Source organism: Varroa destructor, unplaced genomic scaffold (assembly GCF_002443255.2).
Source record: "Varroa destructor unplaced genomic scaffold, Vdes_3.0 BEIS01000005.1, whole genome shotgun sequence".
In the NCBI taxonomy this organism is placed as follows: domain Eukaryota; kingdom Metazoa; phylum Arthropoda; class Arachnida; order Mesostigmata; family Varroidae; genus Varroa; species Varroa destructor.
The window spans coordinates 2,506,529-2,527,501 of NW_019211458.1; the positions used below are offsets into that span (position 1 = coordinate 2,506,529).

Genomic DNA, 20,973 nt, shown 5'->3' on the forward strand with positions numbered 1-20,973 from the left:
ATGCGTTGAATATAAATCTGAAAACCAGTTTCAGACTATGTGCGTGATATCGTAAGTGCACAAGATTGGGTGCGATTTCTTGTAAAGCGGGTTAACGTGATTAACTGTTGATTAGTTTACCGAAAATTTCGAAAAAATATTGAATAGGTACATTAAGCGTAATTAAATATATAATATAATAATAATATAGAACTATAAGTTTGTATTCGCTAGATTTAGCCATCAATATTTTACATAAAATGTCATAAACTGTATCAGGCTGTTAAATGCATCACGCCAAAATAAAAATTGCTAACAGTCGTACACATGCCTGGCCTTTTTTTGGCTCCTCAACTTACACTTCTAATTATGAGTACATGATTAACAGATCATTACTTTAAATTATAGATGAAAATACGCAGTAAAAATTTGTTACCGTAAATGAAACTAATGGTTCGTCTATATATATATTTCTTATTGAGGCAGAGTTATTACGAAGCCTTAGAGAGGAGAGGTTGAGGTATTCGAAAGTGCCCGCCGCCAAGAGGGCGGTGTCGCTCGCGTTTGGCCGTGGTCGTCATGCGTTTATCCGCTCCTCGCCACCCTATAGCTGGTACCGCTGCTGCCATTTTGTATAGCGAGGTAATTTTTTGGCGATTTCTGGTGTTTTTGAGTCGTGCTCGCGGGTGCTGAGTGTGCCGATATGGACAAGGAGCAGCTTGTGCAGCAGGCGAAGATCGCCGAGCAGGCCGAGAGGTAAGTGATACCCCCGTCTGGACAAATTCTCAAAGCTGACCGGTCGAGGCGTGCGTCTTCTGTCACTGCGCCGGCCACCACATAGGTTCTTCTCCTGCCCTCACCGTTGCTTGCTGCGGCTGTTGCTGCCGCTGGTGCCGATCAGGCGTGCGGACGATACTGCCCAAAGTAATCGTTATTGTTCCGTGAGAAGACGGTAGACGGTCTAGCATCATTGAAGACTAGGTTGGCCATCGGCCGCCCCGCATCTACAGGGCCCCGGGGGCGTCAGTCCATCCAGCCAACAAGCATGCTATTTATGGCCTCTCGATTGGTGTGCGTGCCGCCGGGCTAGCTGCCTGCTCCCCAAAGGGCCGCGGGGACTGACTGCCAAGAAGCCGCCTGAATTTGTCAAGCTATACGAACCTTTCTAATTGCTAGTTTATGGGCTTCTGAGGAGACGAGCTCGGAGGTGGATGAGTCCTTCCGTCCGTCCGTCCGTCCGGCCGGCCGGCCGTCGCCAGGATGTGCGTAATTCGTAACTTATAGGTCTAGTGAAAACTGGCTACTAGAGCTAGACCACCAGAGACCGCTTTGCACGCTTGTACGTTACTGCCGTTGGTCTATTATAATGTACGCTCGTTGAGTGTCATGACCCTTATATTAGTCACAGTGATGACGGTAGTCTAAATGTTTTACAAAGCCAAAATTCAATGTCTGAACAGATGATTATAGGGGTCAGAATGACTTTTATTAAGGGGATAAAGTTAGAGAGTGAGGGATCGCTCAGTTTCAACGTCTGCATATTCTTTCAGACTGTGGTTACGTTAAGTATAAATGTACAGTATCTAAGTTGTAATTGTTGTTCTTATAATCGGTGTTGCTGGGCCGCCGAATTGCGCGCATTATTGATACAGGTACGATGATATGGCGGCGGCGATGAAGCAGATCACAGAGAGCTCTCCAGAGCTGTCGAACGAAGAACGTAACCTTCTGTCGGTTGCGTATAAGAACGTGGTTGGTGCACGCAGGAGTTCGTGGCGGGTTATTTCTTCCATCGAGCAAAAGACCGAAGGGTCGGAGAAGAAGCAGGCCATGGCCAAAGAATATCGTGAGAAGGTTGAAAAAGAGCTCACCGATATATGCCAGAGTGTGCTTGTGAGTAGAGTGATATCCATTATGTGTTTCAGTTGTAAAATTTAAAATAAAAAGGCTTTTCTTATTCAAATAAAAAATATAGAATTTCGAGTAGAACATTTAAGTATACATTATCACTTACGCAAGCCCGGTTGCTTTACATTGATGTCGTGTTTGCCATCTGTAATTTACAATTCGTTTGGTAGCAGTGTACAAACATTGATCGACGTACCTATTATATATGTACCTTTCTTTGTGGTAGTTTGCATACTATAATCTCCATCGATTGATGCTTGTGCGTAGTATGTTGTTCTTATTGTAATTAATTTGCACTGTTTTAAAGCACTTAGTCTCATTTCATCTGTACAAGGCAACCCATTTTATCTTCTTTAGGGTATCATAAATCATTGAGGCTTGTAGTTTATTCCTGAAATTGTAAGAGGCTTTATATTCTCAGCGTAATTTCACATGGCGAATAAATATTACTTGTTTCGTACCTGATTAGTGGTGCGGCGATCTTATTTTCATTTCTATTTTGTATCGTTTATCTGCTGTTCGTTATTTTGACGATGTTTTTCCTTTAATCAAGGGTCTACTGGACCAGTTTCTGATCCCAAAGTCGACGAACACAGAATCTAAGGTATTCTACCTGAAGATGAAAGGCGACTATTATCGTTATCTAGCTGAGGTTGCCACAGGTGATCAGCGCACGTCTGTGGTCGAGGAGTCGCAGAAGGCATACCAAGAAGCATTTGATATCAGCAAGGGCCAGATGCAGCCCACGCACCCGATCAGACTTGGTTTGGCGCTTAACTTTAGCGTCTTTTTCTACGAAATTCTCAATGCACCTGACAAGGCGTGTCAACTGGCGAAGCAAGCATTCGATGACGCTATTGCGGAGCTCGATACGCTCAACGAGGATTCATACAAGGACTCCACACTGATAATGCAGTTGCTGCGTGACAACCTTACGGTACGGAACTGGACCATATCTCCAAAAATAGATAATGGAGACGATTTTTTTTTTGCTACGATTATTATTAATACAATTATTTCTATAGACAACCTGCGTTAGCTCTCTAACAATAACTAGATGTCAATGGTGATTAATCGTTACTTTTTTGCGCTTAATTGCGCGTCGCATATGTTGTTACTTCTTCAGTCACAAACTTGACAAGATTAAAACAAAATACAAAGAGTTATAACACAGCTTAAAGCGCACATCACCATTACATTGGTACTCGAAGCCACTCCAACAGCCGCTATGACTTGTTAAGAAGGGCTGTAGAAGGGCTGTAAATGGAAGAAACGAATATACCGATACGCGTATCAACCTGAAGAAGACGTAAAAAAGCGTATATAAATATACTGTTTTCATAGATTTGAATTCAAGACCAATAGCCATATTTTATTCATTTTGAATTATCTGTTCCGGAATCTAGCTTTGTCATTATACTTGATATCGGATGACACCAGTATTTTACCCATTGCGAAACGTTTACCGATGGTGGTTAATCCACTCAACAATGAAGTAATGAATGATGCACCCCATATAGGATTTTCCACGTAGGAGTACCACTTAACGTAGCGGTAGACAAATATATACCCAAATGGACATTGGAATAACAGTTTTGAAGCGGTATTGAACCACTCGTAGAATGGTGTCATTGCAAATCTCTGTACGCTATTTCGGATTTTGAGTTTTTCATCGACTCATATGACTAAAGTACAAAGGATGGCTTGAATAATAATAGATCTAAATACTTGGTGTTGATGTATCGGTATCTTTAGTCGGGGCGCGCTACATGACAAAGCGTTATAAACCGCTGATCATATAAAGCTGTTTGCGAAATTTCCGAAAATCAAGATGACCGTGAGTCATTACCAAGTATCAATGGATCCTCAATTGTATGAGTCGTCTTCATTCTTAACGAATGAACAATTATAGGGGAATGAAAAAATGTCTAGTTTCGGAATTGAATCTCCCTTTTGACTTGATTCGTCCTTGAAAATCCATCGAAACTATTTAATAGGATAATTATAATAATAACAAATGACACAAGTAGCTATAATAGGTTCTATTTATGTATACCTAGAATTAAGTACTTAATCGACGTTATTACTATCAGCATGTTCTTCACGCTTATACAAGAGGCTTTAAACTAGCCGAGAATTTTTCTATGTACCTTGAGATCCTAAATACGGCAAAAAGCTACTGCAGGTTTGTTTTTTCGGGCAACCGTCTTAGTTTATTAATACGTAATATGTAATCAATAAAATGCACCTGCATCGGGCTCAACCAAAGAATTAGGTGTTTAGGCTGGTGGAATTAGGTGGTCAAACAGTTATAGATAACTTTCAGCAAACAAAATTTTGTGTGCATTTTGTTTCTTGTTTGCGTATTTGCTCTTACGGTCTTGGCGGGTTGAGCACTGAAACGAGCATGAGAAAAGCCGGGAATCCCAGATGAACCAGAAGTTGTCTTACTTGCCGATCGTCGATTGCATATAGATATTTGGTTCCTTTTTAGTGTGTTGGGATACTTCAGACATGACTTTGGTAGAACATGGTAGTCACGAAAAACAGTTTTGACATAATTCTCAGCTTATATTCTTATGGACAGAATCGGAGATGCCTATTAAATTTGACGTTATAAATGAAGTAATTAAATTGTAATTTTTGAGAAGCGTTGACAATTAACGTGAAATAGCTCACTATTGACCGTATGCAATTCTACACAGCCACAAAACCGCAATGCAGTGTAAAGCACAATTCTTAGAAGTTACTAGTGGATTCATTTAACGCTTTCTCTTATTTTGTGTGTGTATTTGGGTCATATTTCGTACTTAATGTTACAGTTGTGGACCTCGGATACGCAAGGAGAAGAGGGAGCTGCACCCGAAGGAGACGCAAACTAGAACCAGCCACATTCTCGTAAGTCTCCTGGCAGCGCGCCCTGTGTGTGCCCTCCCTTCACCCCATTCCGAGGAGTCGTCGATTTGATAGGGACATAAATTACATCTCTCCAGGAGGGCTCGATCGGCATCGTCAAATTGAAAAAACCACAATAACAAACAAACAGTCACACAATTGCAATCCGAAAAAAAAAAGCCTTGGTTCCAACACTAATAATTAAAATAATAGTACACACCTTAATAAAATGAAAATATATATATATATATATATATAAATGATGATGATTATGGAATGTATTTTGCTGGTAACGAATTGTTTCGTAGCCAGACAAAGATGACAAACAAGTACACAGACATACACTGTACCGCATGAGAGACAAAATAAATACCAGCGGATAGCTGGAAGAATGATTAATCAAGGTAGATGTAATTGAAATAAAAGCGATAAAGTTAATTTCAGTTCTTCAAACAGAAAAATCAACATTTAACACTTCACAGTTAAAGCGAGAGAGCGAATCAGAGAGAGAAAGAGCGTATGCGCATAAGTCGAAAAACAAAATAAAGACAATATAATACTTATACTAAATAAAACAGATTTCTATTCTATCTAAAGGAACAACAATAAACGATAAACCACTGAAATGTTTGATTATATATATATATACATATATATAATATGCTAAAAAAGCTATCCTTGAGTAATAATTATGAAATTATTAGTGTGCGTTGGTTCTGATGTGATGCTCCAATAACGACTATGCTGATACGATGATAAAGAAGGCAAAATGCTATACGAGAGAATAATGAAAGAACTATAATTATGCTAGATGATGATGATGATGACGGTGATGATGAGAATGAGCGCAAGTGCAAGAGAGCGAGAGAAGAAAGCATGAGAGAAAGGAACACCGCGGGTCTCCCATAGACAACAACATAACAGGAACACCGAAACACAATCGCTCAGATACACCACACGCAAAAACGATCCTAGACCACGATGCAAACAAAGCTGACGTAGTAGTTCATATAACATACAACAGGTTGTTTACGGAAACCAATGGAGTATGCACGCCGCAAAACATACGGAACAGCAGACGAGCAACAACGCTTACAATAACACAATCAACCATTAATTAATAACCAGTTGGTGACGAGGTGGACAAAGACAAGGACGATGCTATGAAAACATTGAGACATGGAAAAAGACGGAAGGGTGATGATGCTGCTGATAACATTGCGTCGATATAATAATAGATGAAATAAGAAATGCTGATAATAATGATGCTGATTATATTATATAAAAATATAGAAAGATTTCTATCGTAAACGAGAAAATAATAGCGTGCAACCACACGAAGGAGGCTACTAAACAGAATATAGAGAGCGTACGTAAACCATACAAAAAGCGATACAAAACAACTAAAACGCAAGCGGACAAACAAACAAACAGACGAACGAAGCCCGATAAACAAAGATACGGACGTCGACAGCGGAGAAAGTGGCGAGGGAGCCCGCGAAAAAGCAAAAAAGCATAAAACAACGTGAAGGTAAAAATAAAACAGATGGTAATCGAAAACCACGCAGATACACTCAAATATGGCACTCACATAGAGAACAAGAAGCTAATTGTGACACTTAACAAAAGGCGAAATGATGGAGGACAACCTGATAACAATAAATAGACGACTGATAATACAAGCAAACAAAGCAACAAACAAGAAAATGACAAACAAACAAACGAACCAACCTCCTGCTCTCTTAATAATAATAATAACGATAATATTGATAATAATAATAATAACAATAATAATATGAATAATAATAACCTAGTCTCTATTCAACTCAATTGGGTTCTTGCTTGAAGCCCGGCTAGAACCCTCTCGATCTCCAACGATGTAGTTGTCGCCTACGATGGCCGGCTCGGCTCATATCGGCAGATCCAAACAGATCCATGCGACAGCAACATCCTGGGCCGGGTCGGGAGTAGCTGGGAAAAGGAAGAATATCTACTTCGTTGTCGTTCGCTCACCGGACTTGTCGTCTGGACAGATTGAGTCTGCTCTCTGAGTGTGACGGTCAGAGGCAGATCACGATGCGTACCTGGATTAACTGATGTATATATATATATATACATTCTCGTATATTATGCTTATTCCAACAGAATTGGCTACAACAGGTAGTTGTATCGTGGCTCAGTTCATCCAGACGCCTGTCCTAGTTGTCGTGTTTAGTAGCTATTGCGCAAGCGAATATGGTATCGACAAGCATGCCACTGCAGTAAAAGCATCAATTTTTGACAATAAAAGCCAACGCAAGGAACTATAAGACGTAAAAAACGTTCAAAACTACTTGACCGAACAACGAATGTTGTCGTCTTGTACAGCAATTAAAGAAACAACGCAGTAAAACAGTCCTGTGACGTTAGCGCGATGAGAGCTAGAGAATATCGAGGTAACGAACAACGTAATAACTTGGTCCACTCAAGCGACGATAGAACAAAAGTAATAACAACAAAACTTCTCTCTGATTCTTACAGAAGTCGTTCCAAAACTACTCACTCAAGCAGAATCTCATTTTCAATTATTCACTTCATTCGTTATCTCTAATCAACTGTTCATACTATTACCTATAAGTATTCTAGTATTTATGCATTCAGTTATTCAACAGGTTTTCTAAATAGCCCGGATTTCACTCAGATTTTTTACTCAGTTGTAGCGATTAAATATTACCCTGCTTTAAGTAACCAAGATGGCAATTAGATTTTGGTAACGATAATGCATTATTGGAATATAGCAATGGTACGATAGCATTGTATGTGTTTTTCAACGATGAAATGCTGGAATGGGATGACTCTGATCAACCCTGCGTTTACACATCAAATCAAAAAGGGAATGACAGACTTCAGATTTTCACCCCAGAAGATACCCTTATGCGTACATATGACGCATAAAAACAACTGTAAGCTGTGTGAAAACGCTAGGTCACCGCGAGCAGTACACCATCAAGACTCCATTTTCGAAAAGCATGGTCGTTAAGCCTTATTCTGTTTTAACAACCAATATCCCCTATTCTTCTCGTGTTTTCATCATGCTAACTTCGCTAACGTTGACTATGAAGGTAGCAACCGCAGGAACAGGATGTTATCCATTGGAAGTAAAGATTAAATCAATTAAGTGGCAATGGGGAACACTCGCTTAGATCACCAAACTTGATGTACATGAATGATCTTTCTGTAAGCCCCCTTTTGTTCATGTTTTCAATAAAAGTATTCGACGGAGAGCGCGTGGTGCTTCTCTCTTTGGGTCTTATGTACTAATACAACTTGTGCGGATTTTCTATATTCATGATTACAAAGCTGTAGTATTTAACACAACTGATGAATTATTAGTTTTTTTTATTGATGGACAGGACGTTATGGTGCTATCTTGTTCCCAGTCTAAAAAACTGTGAATTATAGCTTAAACTCTGCTGTATGGTTTAAGGCAAAGTGCCGATCATTCCAAACGTTTGCCAAGCACATTTGTACTACCGAAGTGAGAAGAGAAGAGGTGAGAAAATGATTTTGGGAATACCGTGTGCTGCGAATAGGGTGGTGCTGAGGGCCGGGGAAAAAGCGAATGCCAGGCTTTGTTTAGACTACTACCGAATAGAGCCAGGATCCCAGTAACTGGTGTCCACAGATGTCCAGAGAAGATCCACTTAATATGATACGGATTCTGCTGACCAACAGTAAATTACTACCGTCATTCGTTTTACTGTGACAGCACCCGCGGCGGCCATAGTAACAGTGGCAGCTGCTTAAGAGGGAACAAACACCAGATAGCTCTGTCGTTTCATGACCACTTTGAGGGCTATGTTGCGTATACAGCGTCAAGCAAGGCGACTTTTGGTACTGAGGATCGAACGCCCGTCGATTGTCTTCCACGCATCTGTACGCGCACTTTCTTTGCGGAAGTTACGGGATACCTGGTTACCTGTAACATATGCATGCTCTGTTTCTTCCAATCTAGCCGCTAAAACTTTGTTTTCTAACTGCCATAGTAATTTCTGACAAAAGCTTGTAGCTAATTAGGGACCCGAAGCAGAGGGCAAGGGGCAAGGAGGGACCATCTCACGTTCCCTTTTATCCTCCGCCATTGACGCCGGATACCGCGAAGCGTATCCGGCAACAGGCGAAAGTGAAACATTTCAAGTGGTGGTACGGTGAGTTAGAGGTCTAGCTATTCCTGTCTTGCCTTTCAGCTCCACGTTTACCTTGACTTGTTACGGTTTCATACAATAACTTTAGCTTTTAGTTTTTTTTTTTATCATAGGTAGACTTTAGTATATCAATGAATACAGCACGCTGTAGTTAATTTATGAAGATTTATAAGTAAAGATACCGTACTTATATTGGATATTGAGTTGTGATCCTAAAACTCATTCAGCAAATAAACGCTGTAGCATAGTTATAGAACTGAAGGCGTGGAATGCAACAAACGTTACCCAGAAGCAGGCGCGGTAGTTATTTCAACGAAATGCGACTAGACAAGGGCGTTAATTCCTTTATATGCGGTGACAATTAATACAGATGTTTACTGGTTCTGATCTTCTGTCTTCTATAATATAAAAGTGTTATATTATTCTGTTAAGTTATGCGCGCAGTCATTCAGGGTCATATTTTAGAAATTTTATTATCTCAGAAAGATCATACAAGGCCCAATGTGTGTATATTAATTAAATATATTAACAGCGTCTTAAGCGGGTTTTCGTAAAATGCTAGACAGAAAAATCCCTATTCAGTCAGACCTTCTGCAATTAGAGACGGTGCCATTGTGGCTGGAATGTGTTTCTAAGAGGTACCAACCCTGAAGGTATAAAATGATTTTGTTTCTCATTCAACTTCCTTGGAAGCGATTTCGTGAAAACTAAACATTGGATCACTCCGTATAGAGCATGGCAAAGTGAACGCCTACTTGGCAATTGCTGTTACAGGGTTAGTCCTTATATTTTCATTTGAAATCTGCACCATTATTACCTATGACTTTTTGTAATATATTCATTTTCGCTGCTGCGAAACTTTTAGGAAGCATGAGTCTATGAAGTCTCGAAAAACAGTTTTCACATCTGAATTTAGGTAATTTTTCCGCCAAGAAGCCGTCGAGATTTTGAAAAAATCTCTGTAAGAACAACGTCTAGCGAGTGTTGTGGGTGGCAAAGAGCCTTCAGCTGTGATTCCTGTATTTTTGCCACCGCTATTCTGTGGACGTGAGGTTAAGCGTTGTCGTGCAAGAAGAGTAATTTACTCCCGTTCACGTACCTTGGTTGCTTTGTAATAGATTTTTTTATCATCTCCTCCGACCCTTAATACTACACTCCAATTGCAAGCATGAAGCAGGACTATTTTGAAAGCAAAAGTCTCATTACGTCTCTTTAACTCCGGGCGGCAGGGAAAGTGAATCTGTAGTGGATAACGCCTGCATTGGACTAGCAAATTAATGCCATAGGTTTCTGGAGCTGTACATTTGCTTTAGAATGATGTCCCACCGCTTTCCTTGCATCCACCTACCGACGTGATCATCTGCGATTATTGTAGAAAATCCATTTTTCTTTACAATTCGGTGCAGGAATGGGTATTTGTTGTAACGTGAGAGCAAAAAGGAAAAAGCATACCTACGGCTCTATTTTTTAATTTCCCTCGAATTACGAACCACTCATTTGTTAATCTTTAACCTTGTTTATTTCAGCGTAATGAATAAGTATGATATCTTTGAATACGCCGAACTTTAGTGGTAATATCGGTGCACCTAAAAATTAGTCAGCTTCTGCCATAGCTGTCGACTCTTTAATATTCATCTTCGTTGGGTCTTTCACGAAACTTATTTTCGAGTTAAACATTTTGTTCCAAGAATCTTTTGAGCCAACGATTCATAGTGTTCTCAAAAATAGAACCTCTGCTAAATATAAGGTTTATGTTGCAAGCTCTAGTTTTAAGATGTAACTCATATTCATAAATGAGTCGAATTTTCTGATTTTCCATCGTTCACTGTAATTCGCCTGCTGACGGTCGGAATAACAATACCTGAGTAAACAGTCTCACATTTCGTAAAGGACAAGAACATGTCCTTCATCTCAAATACAAAAAAGTATCGCGAAGTGCTATATAATATGGGATCAATGGTTGTCGCATTTCCTGCTGACCGACCCAAACTGAGTGGTGTGAGCTGGTAAAATGAAAAGAAGACCATCAGTTTAAAAAACACGTAAACGTATATCTATACATAGGCAGAAATAAATTACCTGCGTCTCTAATGCCCCTGTCCTCTTGGCGAGAAAATTTATATATTATATATACTATAATTCAAGACGACTACTCAGCCGAATTACGATAGTCATTTCATGATGACTGTGTCTATTTCCCAATAGCACGGGATTTTAAGAGATTGGTTGCTTTTTAAAAATATATGTATATATAAATTTCGGAGAATTTGGCAATATTTCTTTAACTTTAACCTATGTCAAGTTTATTTCTATTGCGTTTCGTGAAAACTGAAAAAATATCAGAGCATTCTCACATTACCTATAATCACCCAAAAAATTAGCCAATCAAATTGAAATCCTAGTTGAATCACGCCCCCCTACGTGTTGCTATTGTATTATGCTAAACATTTTTTAATCCTCCATAATTGAGTTATTCAAACAAGATTTTCATTTTCAAGGCTGCTATAGTGCAGAATTTATATACATTTATTCCCATTTTTCACGTTTGAAAATAACGGCGCGCCAGTATTTACAATCATTAAGGGAGCCACCATCAACGTCAAAATTGTGCTGTTTGAAAACTGTGTTTAAATTATATTATCGAAGAATACCTGAAGTCTATTCACGGTTACTTCTACTATACATATAATTAGCCTTTTTCCTTTGCATAGGTAAAACAAAATGTGTAGTAGCAAAATAGCCGCGATTGATGTTGCATTCTATATCAGTAAAGGTTTCAGATATTGTTCTACCTCAATAGACCCCTTCATATGGTTCGAGTGGTCTATTTTTCTTGATCGTTATCTTTTCAAGTTGGAAGAGTTTGCGTTGAAGTTAGAGCCAACTGACTAAATATTTTTTCTCCTAGAGAAGGTTTTTTTCATAGAGCGTAATATCGATCTTATTGATCGTAAACTGACGACAGCAGCTTCATTCACATTCTCCGTGTTTGAAGGAGAACTCCCCAACAGCGTTTAGAGGCATCAAAGCGGTCACCAGCATCCTCTGCGCTGATACATGATCAATGTGAAAATTGTATTGCATGTTCGGTCGGTGGAATAAAAAAGAAACTGCATTTGAACAGTGTTCGAGTTTGCACATATATAGCAAGGTGAGTGTTTCGTGTTTGCCTGTTTGACCATGAAAAAATGACACGTGAAAGTGGTTATTTATTATACACGTTATTAGCAGGCTCAAGGTTGTACGAGGTTGGGACGAGGTAAATTTGTTCCAGAATTTTTTTTCACTGTCCCTTCTTCTGATCTAATGATGTTCTTTTTTTTTTATTTGAAATTTACCCAAAAGCCGGGATACGTCAACAATAATAATGCACACCTTAAAACGGAAAAACCAACAATACGGAGTGGTTCATTCATGCTGCGGACGACAACCCTAAGAGAAAGGGGGGAAGGCCGCAGCCGCTGGCCTAACACAAGTAAGTAGGATTAGCACTTTCGTCAATGACGACATCATGTACAATGTTTGTAAACACTATGCGACCCTCATCTTCAAAAGCGAAATACCCGAATTTTGCTGTATGCAAAATAGGACAAAGCTGCTCGACATGCAACTCCTCACAGAATTTAACTATTCGTACAGAAGTTTCACACTTGTCACCTGAGTAATCCGAAGCAGCAATTGCCATTACAATACACTTTTCTAGATAATTTCACTTGAAGTGAAAGGGAAATTCCGTGCTGCCGAGAACACGGAAAACCTGCCGCTAATTACAGATGGCGCAGTGTACCATAGAGAAGACCCTTAACGCTATCCTTCAACGAATTGTGCCAATTTGCACAAATTCAAACAAACCCATGGACCCACGTTACATTGTGAAACATCGCATACGCATTATGCGCGAGTCTGAGTTCCGTGAAACTCTTGAAGGTAGTCTCCTACGGGTTGGCTCATACATTCGTCCTTTGGTGATAGACCTTAAAGATGCCCGCATTATCATTGACTTGGGTAGGCGACCAGTGAGTGCCTATTCAAGGACATATACGTCCGAACAGTTAATAAGTTCACAATCAATATTTAAACTGGCTCGGCCTCCGACCACATAGTCCTTGGGTACCGCAATAGTACCTTCGACGAAGGTCCTCCCGATACATACATGAGAAGATTGTGATTCATTTCGGAATCATATGAATCCTACTGTTTCCACGCGGAGAGACGACTAAGGTGTTTTATTGCGTACGATACAGGATACGATATCGCCCTTCTACACCACGCGTACTCGTGCCGATTCTTTTAATCTTACTTAAGAACTCACTATTAGAATCTCACTTAATAAGGCGATTGTTTTAGCAGTACTAGGTAGACATAACTGCGTTGAGAATTGAATCAGAGAGCATCTTCTATTGTATATTCGGACCAATCAATACACCCTACGGCCAGCTACGTATCGGAGCCCCACTGACGCAGTAGACAATAGCGATGACCTTTCTAATGCTGCGAAGCGTTATGCTTTCTTCACATCTTTTAAAAGAGGCCCACGATGTACGGCTGACTTACGCGACAACGTCATTATGCATACTCGTACTTACAGCAACGCGACTTCTTTCCGTACTATGACTTACAACATGTATTACCCCGACATTGTGTCCAGCCTCATCGAAAGTCAGCTGCCCGAGGATCTCCTAGACTTAATTGAGGATGTTATAAACTGAGGAGCGGATAAAGCCATCTCTAAAGTGAGCAACCTCAGTTTTACCTAAGTTGTTTCTTCAGAAAGGACAAGCGGCCCATTCCGCTCGATTAACAAAACTAGCATCTCTAATGTCCCTTGTGAATACGACGGATTCGTCAAATTGCTGCTTCATGCAGAGACACCCAAATTCCACATCTGAACTACGCACACGTAGCTCAAAGGAAAGAAAGATGCGCCTGATCCGTATTGTCCACAGTACTGCGGAGCAAATGTTCTAAGCCGATTCTATAAGCTTATTCTTTGCACCTTCTACTTTGTCATTATTACCAGCCAACCTCTTTCGATGCATTGAGAAAACGCGACTGTATCCTATTTACCACTTTCAAAGACTCATGCATAAAGGACCTACTCATTGATGATCAACAGTACTTGCAGACTCTGCACGACGCTGAACAGACCCAGATGTCCAAAACTATTCGCAACCTTTTTATTGTACTCTTAATGATTGGGGAAATCACAAATCCATTAGATCAGTGCAACCTGCACAAGAACGCTGTGCCTAAAAACTATCACTAAGGGGCTTGCTTCACCCACCATGAATCTTCCTATGGGACCCACTCGCCATAATCTAGCTCTAAGGTATTCTCCGTCCCAATTGAGCAAGTATTATAAAAGCTTAATCGAATTTCATCCACCTAGCCTTGAGTACCTGGAACAACGTATAGACAACAGAGGTATCATACGTGAACCCTAACTTGTTCTCGCCAAGCAACCTGAAATCATCATCAGTCATAAAATGTAGAGGTTAATTTACAATAATGTTTGTGAGTGCTTACGTATAGGCTAAAGCAAAGTTACCTTCATCGATGTACGTGATGGTACAGGAAAAGCTCTCCTAGCCAACTTCGTCCTGGCACGAGTATGCACAGAAGCGACGGTGACCGTTACTGTTCTATCGTCCGGCACCTCGGCAACATTAATGTGCATTGTGTATTCCCGATTTAGAATTTCGATTCAAATTCACGTGGAGTCTTTGCGCAAAATAGACAAGAACCTGAAGATCTCTAACTTGTTCGCTCAACGGCGCTCATAGTTTTGAATGCCCTATAATTAGAAGAGAGGCCTTCAAGGCCATTCATCGCTCGCTCGGTGTTGTACGACCCTTTTTGGCCGAACCTTATTCGTCATCCAACGTCAGTGGTGTGACAAGGTACAGATGGCGCCGTTGAGAGGGCCTGCATCAAACAATCATGCCCCAAAATTCCACATACACAAGTTGATGGCCAATATACGGTTCGTTGCATCTGTCACCACATATTTCGACTTTTTGCTCAAAATTGTTAAAGACAGGTATTCCAGAAACCCTAACGATGTAATTACGCCGCCTGAAGACATCGTTCAAGGCGATTCATTTGCAGAGTGGATCGACTTCATTCGTTCGTCCATCCTATCTGAGACTCTATGAACTCATTTGCCTTACATTATATTAGCTCCCATATTAATACGACATACATCGCGAGGTTTTCCGGGACAATCACCGAATACCGCACATTCGTTCACGTTACCAGCGACGCCTACGCAACCCCCTTAATAACGAGGTTTCTCGAATTTGCGAGCTTTTTGGCCTCCTGTCTAATATTTTGCGCCTGAAGAACAGTTTGCCTATCCTCATGCTCAGCTTAGACCCCAGACTTAGAACAAAACCAAGCTGGTCGTCAACGATTTATATGTTGCCGCGAAAATTGTCGCGGGCACGTTTGGAGACCAAGTCGTGCTGCTAAGGAAAATTAAATTTTCACTCCCCGAGAAAGTGAACATACTCCTGGCAACTTCCTGTGTGGTTATACTTCGCAATGATAATTTACAAGGTTCAAAATACAACGCTTGACGACGTGCTAAACCCGCTCAAAGGACTTGTCTTCATTTACAGTAAATTGTACTTTGCGTTGAGCCTCGTCCGGGCCTCCGACCAAGTATTTCTAATTGATAACGGAATCATTCAAAACATTGTTATATACAGCTCTTTACAAAGACTTGCCGTATGTGCCTTTGCAGTGCGCATTCGTCAATAGATAACCAAGTTCTGAGTTGGCCAGCCCGACAGATGTGCGACCTCGACCTGCCGTTGTGAACGCTAAACAAAGATGCATCCGGCCCCTTGCGCTGTATAATAAGATATAGGTCTCGCTCCAGGTAGGTTATACTCAATGCCACACTGTAACTACAAATTTGTACTTTATAACTTAACTAAAGAGTTAATATCACTTACTCAAAGAGCGTTCAACACAGGCACGGGATGAAGCCCACGGGACGACAAACTTTGTGTCTATTTGTTTATACGACCCAAATCGACCTCTTAGAGTGGTCAGATTAACGTCACTTGTCTTGCGTCGCTAGTGTGCAGAAGAGCTGCACATAGGATGGTCTCTACTAGACGACTATTTTTTCCAGAAGGGACTTTTTGCATGCGATAGAGCGCGATATCCATTTGGATAAATTGTTTGATTAGCTAGATAATCGCTAAGTATTTCTTAAAGCTTTATCTTGGAAAATTTTTTCGACCTTTGTAGAGTAGATGCAGCGTTGAACATAAGAAAAAATGTTCTATTTTTTCACATGTATGCGCTTTAGTCGTAAACTGATGATTTTTTTCGAATCGGTTCGTAATTAATGAAATAGATCGACGTAACACTTTATGATAGTTTCCTCAGTCCTATATAGACTATATAAAATATATTTAGACGTCATTGTTTTATTCGAAAAAATAGTTGATACGACAGAAACTCAGCCCAGTCGGTGGATCCGAGCGCCTGCTTTCCGCCGCTTGACGTGATCAATACAAATAATTCTACGCGTCAAAAACCGTGCCATCTCGTGCCAACAGATAGAAGCAAACAACGCTTTTTTGAAGGTATTGTGTGTATGAGAGGAAGGCGCATCTAGGGCAAATGACTAATCATGATAAAAATGATTTACTGAACTATAGAAGGTGCTTTTTTGGGATCCATTGTACAAGCGCTTCAAGCAGCTAAAAAGTGCTAGTTACATTTAAACGTATCATTCGACACGAGAGCGGGTCGGCTAAAACAACCGACACCGAATAAGCGAAAGGACAAGCGTACACAACTCGCGGCGAGTGACAGTTGAAACACCGTTAGAATATAAAAGAAAGGCGAACAATTGTGATGAAACTAATAATAAATGCGCTGCGCTGCTCTGTTCAAAGTTTTGAAGTGGGGGTTTTTCAGTATAACTCTACTGTAAACTGTATCCTGAAGAACATTATGTCCTGTTTCAACGGAAAACAGTATTGCATGAAAAACTGTTTTTTATAGTTCCGCATAGGAAACTATAATATGAATTTAGTTCTTCGAACACTAATTGGATGTAAATTGTTGCTTACAGAAATAACTGATATGTTGTGTTAGGAAGGATGTTCAATTTGCATTATTTGTAGGCAAACATTACACGAAAATCGCCTTGCGTGAAGAGGTTTACTTAGCTCGTATTATGTAAGAAGCTATGTTGAAATTGTATTGTTAAAAAAAACTATTAGATTTTGCATCCATCGAAGTTATAGCTTAATAATAGGCTGAAACGGTCAAAGTCAAAAACAGTCGCCAAGAATGGGAGAAATGTATATAGCAAGCTTCTAGGAATAACGAAATAGAAGAAGAAGAAACAGATCGTAGACGTCACACTGATAATGAAAGACCTAAATTAACGTAGGATAATTCAGCCGAGGTTGGCAGGACGACCAAAAGTTGCGGTTATTGAAAGGTATACCGCATTAAAAATAAAACGGTAAATTTCTGTTGTATGTTAGGGAAAATTAAACTAAGTGAAAAACTCCACAATTTGTACAAAAGTAACTGTCCACTACGAAAAAAATATCAGGCACTGAAGTTATTTATTTCAGATGACGGCATTTAATGTCTAGGGAGTGCTGTCCGCCCAAAGGAGCCTACAGTCTGTTATTAATTAGGCAGGGCGCTATTTACCATAGAATCGGATTACTAATGCCGCGGAATAACCATCAATTCGAATCTATTCAAGTTTATTCTACGATAAGACACGGTAGAACGCCGCTAACGAATTCTGAATCGTGAGAAAAATATGTTGAAGATTTACGAGAAGCTTTGTCGATCTTAATCAGAGATCACCAGCCGAATAGGAACTCCAGCACCGTACACTGCCCATAACTAGCAGAAAAACAACCGTGTCGCCATATTACTCATATTGAATTATGGGTCGTAAAAGTGAATTGAATGTAGACCGTCTGTTTCAATAATAACTGACCGATCTGGCTGCGAAGAGTCTGAAAACGTATATTGAAAATAAGCAAAAATCTTTTCGATCAGTCACATATAGGGGGCTTAGTGATACCATAAACAATGAGGGTGCATTCGCAGTCGTTCGTCCTGAAACGATTCATCACCTCATCGTCATTCGAAGGTGGACTAAGGTATGTAGGAGAACTCACAGAAAATGCAGTGGCGTACATTCGCATACATAAATATACATCATTATCTCTGCGCTGGCTAATACTTGTAAATGAGCTTACAAGTGTGGTTGATCTTCTGTTGCTGGGGGAGAAGAAGGCCTAATAACAGGAAGTTGGACCAGATTTAATGAATGACTTTGAAAAAGTGTTTCAACTTAAAAAAAAAACATTTTAATAAAACGTTATATAGAGAAATTTGGCTTGGTAATAGGGAGTAACAAGAGGACTACTGCATGCTGACGTTTAGTCGGGGCTTAGTGAAGACACAACACTTTAACCACAAATGTACGATACATTTCTGCAATCTGACGTCCTGGATCCAAAGGCAAATCCAGAACCTTACAGATTCGAGTTAAATCGTAATATTCAAGGGCCATATCCCACAGCGCCTTCGCCTTTCGATGAAAGCTTGAAGAGCTACTCGAAACCATCCACTAAACGTACTTTGTATCGCAAGGTATATCGCGACGTTTCCTCGAGCTTTTGTGGGTTATAAAATGGGCTGACAGCATGCAACTGCACATAATGCCGCGATGAGTCAAATTTATCAGGCAAATCAATTCAATACATACGAAACATGCATTTGACGAAAATGAGAAGGGAGGGCGTTTTAAGGGAGAGATCAACGATGATCGATACTTAAAGTCGTGTCAACCGTTTGCATAAACATGACGTTTCTTGATCGATCAGCGATACCAACCTGTCGAGCAACTTCATTTACATTTGCTGTTACGAGAACAACTATTTTTCCAAAAAGTCATCTACACAAAAATAGTCATCCATAGTTCTTTGCAAGCATAACGAAACTGGCGAAAGCTTTTGCTTTGCGTCGCTGCATCCAGATTCTATAGGCTAATAACAAATGGAACAAAAGAACAAAGGGCCTAGAAATTCGTAATTTTTCCACTTAAAATTTAAAAAAAATGCTCTCGTGCATCTACGCGGCCCGTCCATGTCGAAAAACATCTGTCGTTTGGGAATCCTACTATATTATGTAAACCTACATCTTTTGACTTGTGAAAACGTATAAAGGAGCTTTTCTTGCTACACTCAAAAAAACTTGCGTACACAGAAAAAAACTGGTTTCCAAAGGAGACCATTGGCAAAAGAATCTGGAAGATGCCCAGCAGACGCAGATGTGTCAGGCAATTAGGGGTCCATTCGTGATTACGTTATTGATGAAAGAAGTTTTTAAGTCGTTAAACATAGAGGAGCTTTTCAAGAATACGATGGCTCAAGACTATCATCATAAGGGCCGGCTGTCAAAAAGCAACATGACACTTCCTATTATTGACCTCCAACATGATGAAGCTCTTACGTACCTCCAAATCAGATCAGAGGACTTTAACCCAACCTAGCCCAACTCTCCACACTAGAAAAAAAGAAAGAACTAAAATGCTCTAGGAACTCAAATAGGACAGTACAAAACAGAACGAAATTATAAGCCACAATATATATACACATATAATACAACTATGAGCCGCTAGTAAATGACAAACAAAAACTCTACATCATGTTTGCCCTTACCATGACAGTAGCAAGGCCTCAATGTTCTTCGTCGACGCTCTGGAAAAAGCAGATGAAGCCTTTGTGACCAATTTCACTCTAGCCAGAATAAGAGAGGAAAAATAAATGTCCACTGTAGAATCGTCGCCAAAAGTTGCCGGACCCTTGATGAGAGCCGAACTACGCTCTTCCGATTGAAAATTTCCACCTATTTCAACTAAGATACAGAATGCAAGGTAGGGAAAATTTAAAAACGACAGACAGACTTCGTATAACAGCTCTTATAGTGTAAGACACTTATGATTAGATGAGAGAATTTAAAGACCGTTAATCGGACTGTCATTATGTAGTAAGGATGAATTTTACAGAGATATATGTTTAGGCGGCTTGCGGCAGCTGCTAAGAGTAATCAAATGAAATCGCGATGGCAACATTGAAAGCTCCTGTATCAAAAGGTCATACCTGGGGAAACACTTCGAAATGTATAATTTAACATTCAATATGAGACTAAACAAGGCTGATGCCGAATACATCTAGCTGTTATTGGACGTAAGTAAAAAATAATTTTTGAAAAAATCCCTTTAGTAGACATAGTTAGCTCAGCTTTCGTCCGAAAACGTTGTGTTAAAACGGGATCCTACTGTGTAATATCTCGACCTCACCTACCCACTTATATCGCTCGAAAATCCTGTGGACACTTCTACAGGGAAATGCATACTAGTTTCGTTTGTGCAACGGTTCGAACTAATAATAACACTTATATTGAACGACTTTCTGAAAATCTGCAACCGAAGGCGCACTTCACCGCAGAATTCCTTGGCAGTGTTTAAGCATCTAGATGGATGATGGTAAGAATTTTTTTGCTTCAATTGATAGATCTCGACGAGCTGATGAAAGCTGACGTGCACGTCCCTATACATAAAATGGGTATTTCGGCATGAAATTGATGAAGAACTAAATGTGACATCCGTTAGCCCCGTGTGACAATCGGGTAAAAGTTTCTTCCAAGGCAGCGTCGAACGCTTTTTCGAGCGAATTTCTAATACGTGTCAATTAAGAGGTTCAAGCGACAAATATGACAATACATTTGTTCCAAAATATTCTCTGAAAGATTTTCCAAGGGAAGCATCGAAATATACAGTTAAAATATATATTTCAGCGTTCAAAAGGTCGAAAATCGAATGTGGCAGATTTCTTGCTAGCGTAACACTGGAATAAAAACTTAATTTGGAAGTCGGTGTTCATACATGTTCATGTATCTAATTGTAAGTTTTTGAAAATGTTCTGTCAAGGGTGAAAAGTTCACG

The 20,973-nt window shown here is 40.0% G+C and overlaps 2 protein-coding genes across 5 annotated transcripts in view; both read left to right on the forward strand.

Annotated features, from left to right (window-relative positions):
- The first annotated feature begins 567 nt into the window (after positions 1-567).
- 14-3-3zeta (tyrosine 3-monooxygenase/tryptophan 5-monooxygenase activation protein zeta) lies at positions 568-5,408 on the forward strand. Of its 2 annotated transcripts, none has more exons than XM_022807453.2 (4): positions 568-735; positions 1,632-1,872; positions 2,441-2,824; positions 4,710-5,408. In XM_022807453.2, exons 1-4 carry the CDS (start codon positions 683-685, stop codon positions 4,767-4,769), a joined length of 738 nt encoding a protein of 245 aa, XP_022663188.1. In that variant the 5' UTR covers positions 568-682; the 3' UTR covers positions 4,770-5,408. The 2 variants fall into 2 exon arrangements, with proteins under 2 accessions (XP_022663188.1, XP_086847066.1); XM_086990940.1 differs by lacking the exon at positions 568-735 and adding an exon at positions 910-1,241.
- Positions 5,409-8,921: 3,513 nt separating this feature from the next.
- LOC111252002 (uncharacterized) overlaps positions 8,922-20,973 on the forward strand; it is a 56,131-nt gene continuing 44,079 nt past the window's right edge. For 2 of the 3 annotated variants that reach the window (XR_015329104.1, XM_022809260.2), the window contains exons 1-3: positions 8,940-12,117; positions 12,312-12,441; positions 15,712-15,849. The gene's annotated coding sequence lies outside the window, so the exon portion shown is untranslated. Of the gene's footprint in view, positions 12,118-12,311; positions 12,442-15,711; positions 15,850-20,973 lie in introns of all 3 variants that reach the window. The other variant, XM_022809259.2, reaches the window with a different exon arrangement.

Bases quoted from the DNA above. Each gene is read 5' to 3' on its own strand.
- 14-3-3zeta (XM_022807453.2), top strand. From the start codon at position 683: ATGGACAAGGAGCAGCTTGTGCAGCAGGCGAAGATCGCCGAGCAGGCC. The intron at 1,873-2,440 runs GTGAGTAGAGTG...CCTTTAATCAAG, and splicing joins ATATATGCCAGAGTGTGCTT to GGTCTACTGGACCAGTTTCT. The intron at 2,825-4,709 runs GTACGGAACTGG...TTAATGTTACAG, and splicing joins TGCTGCGTGACAACCTTACG to TTGTGGACCTCGGATACGCA.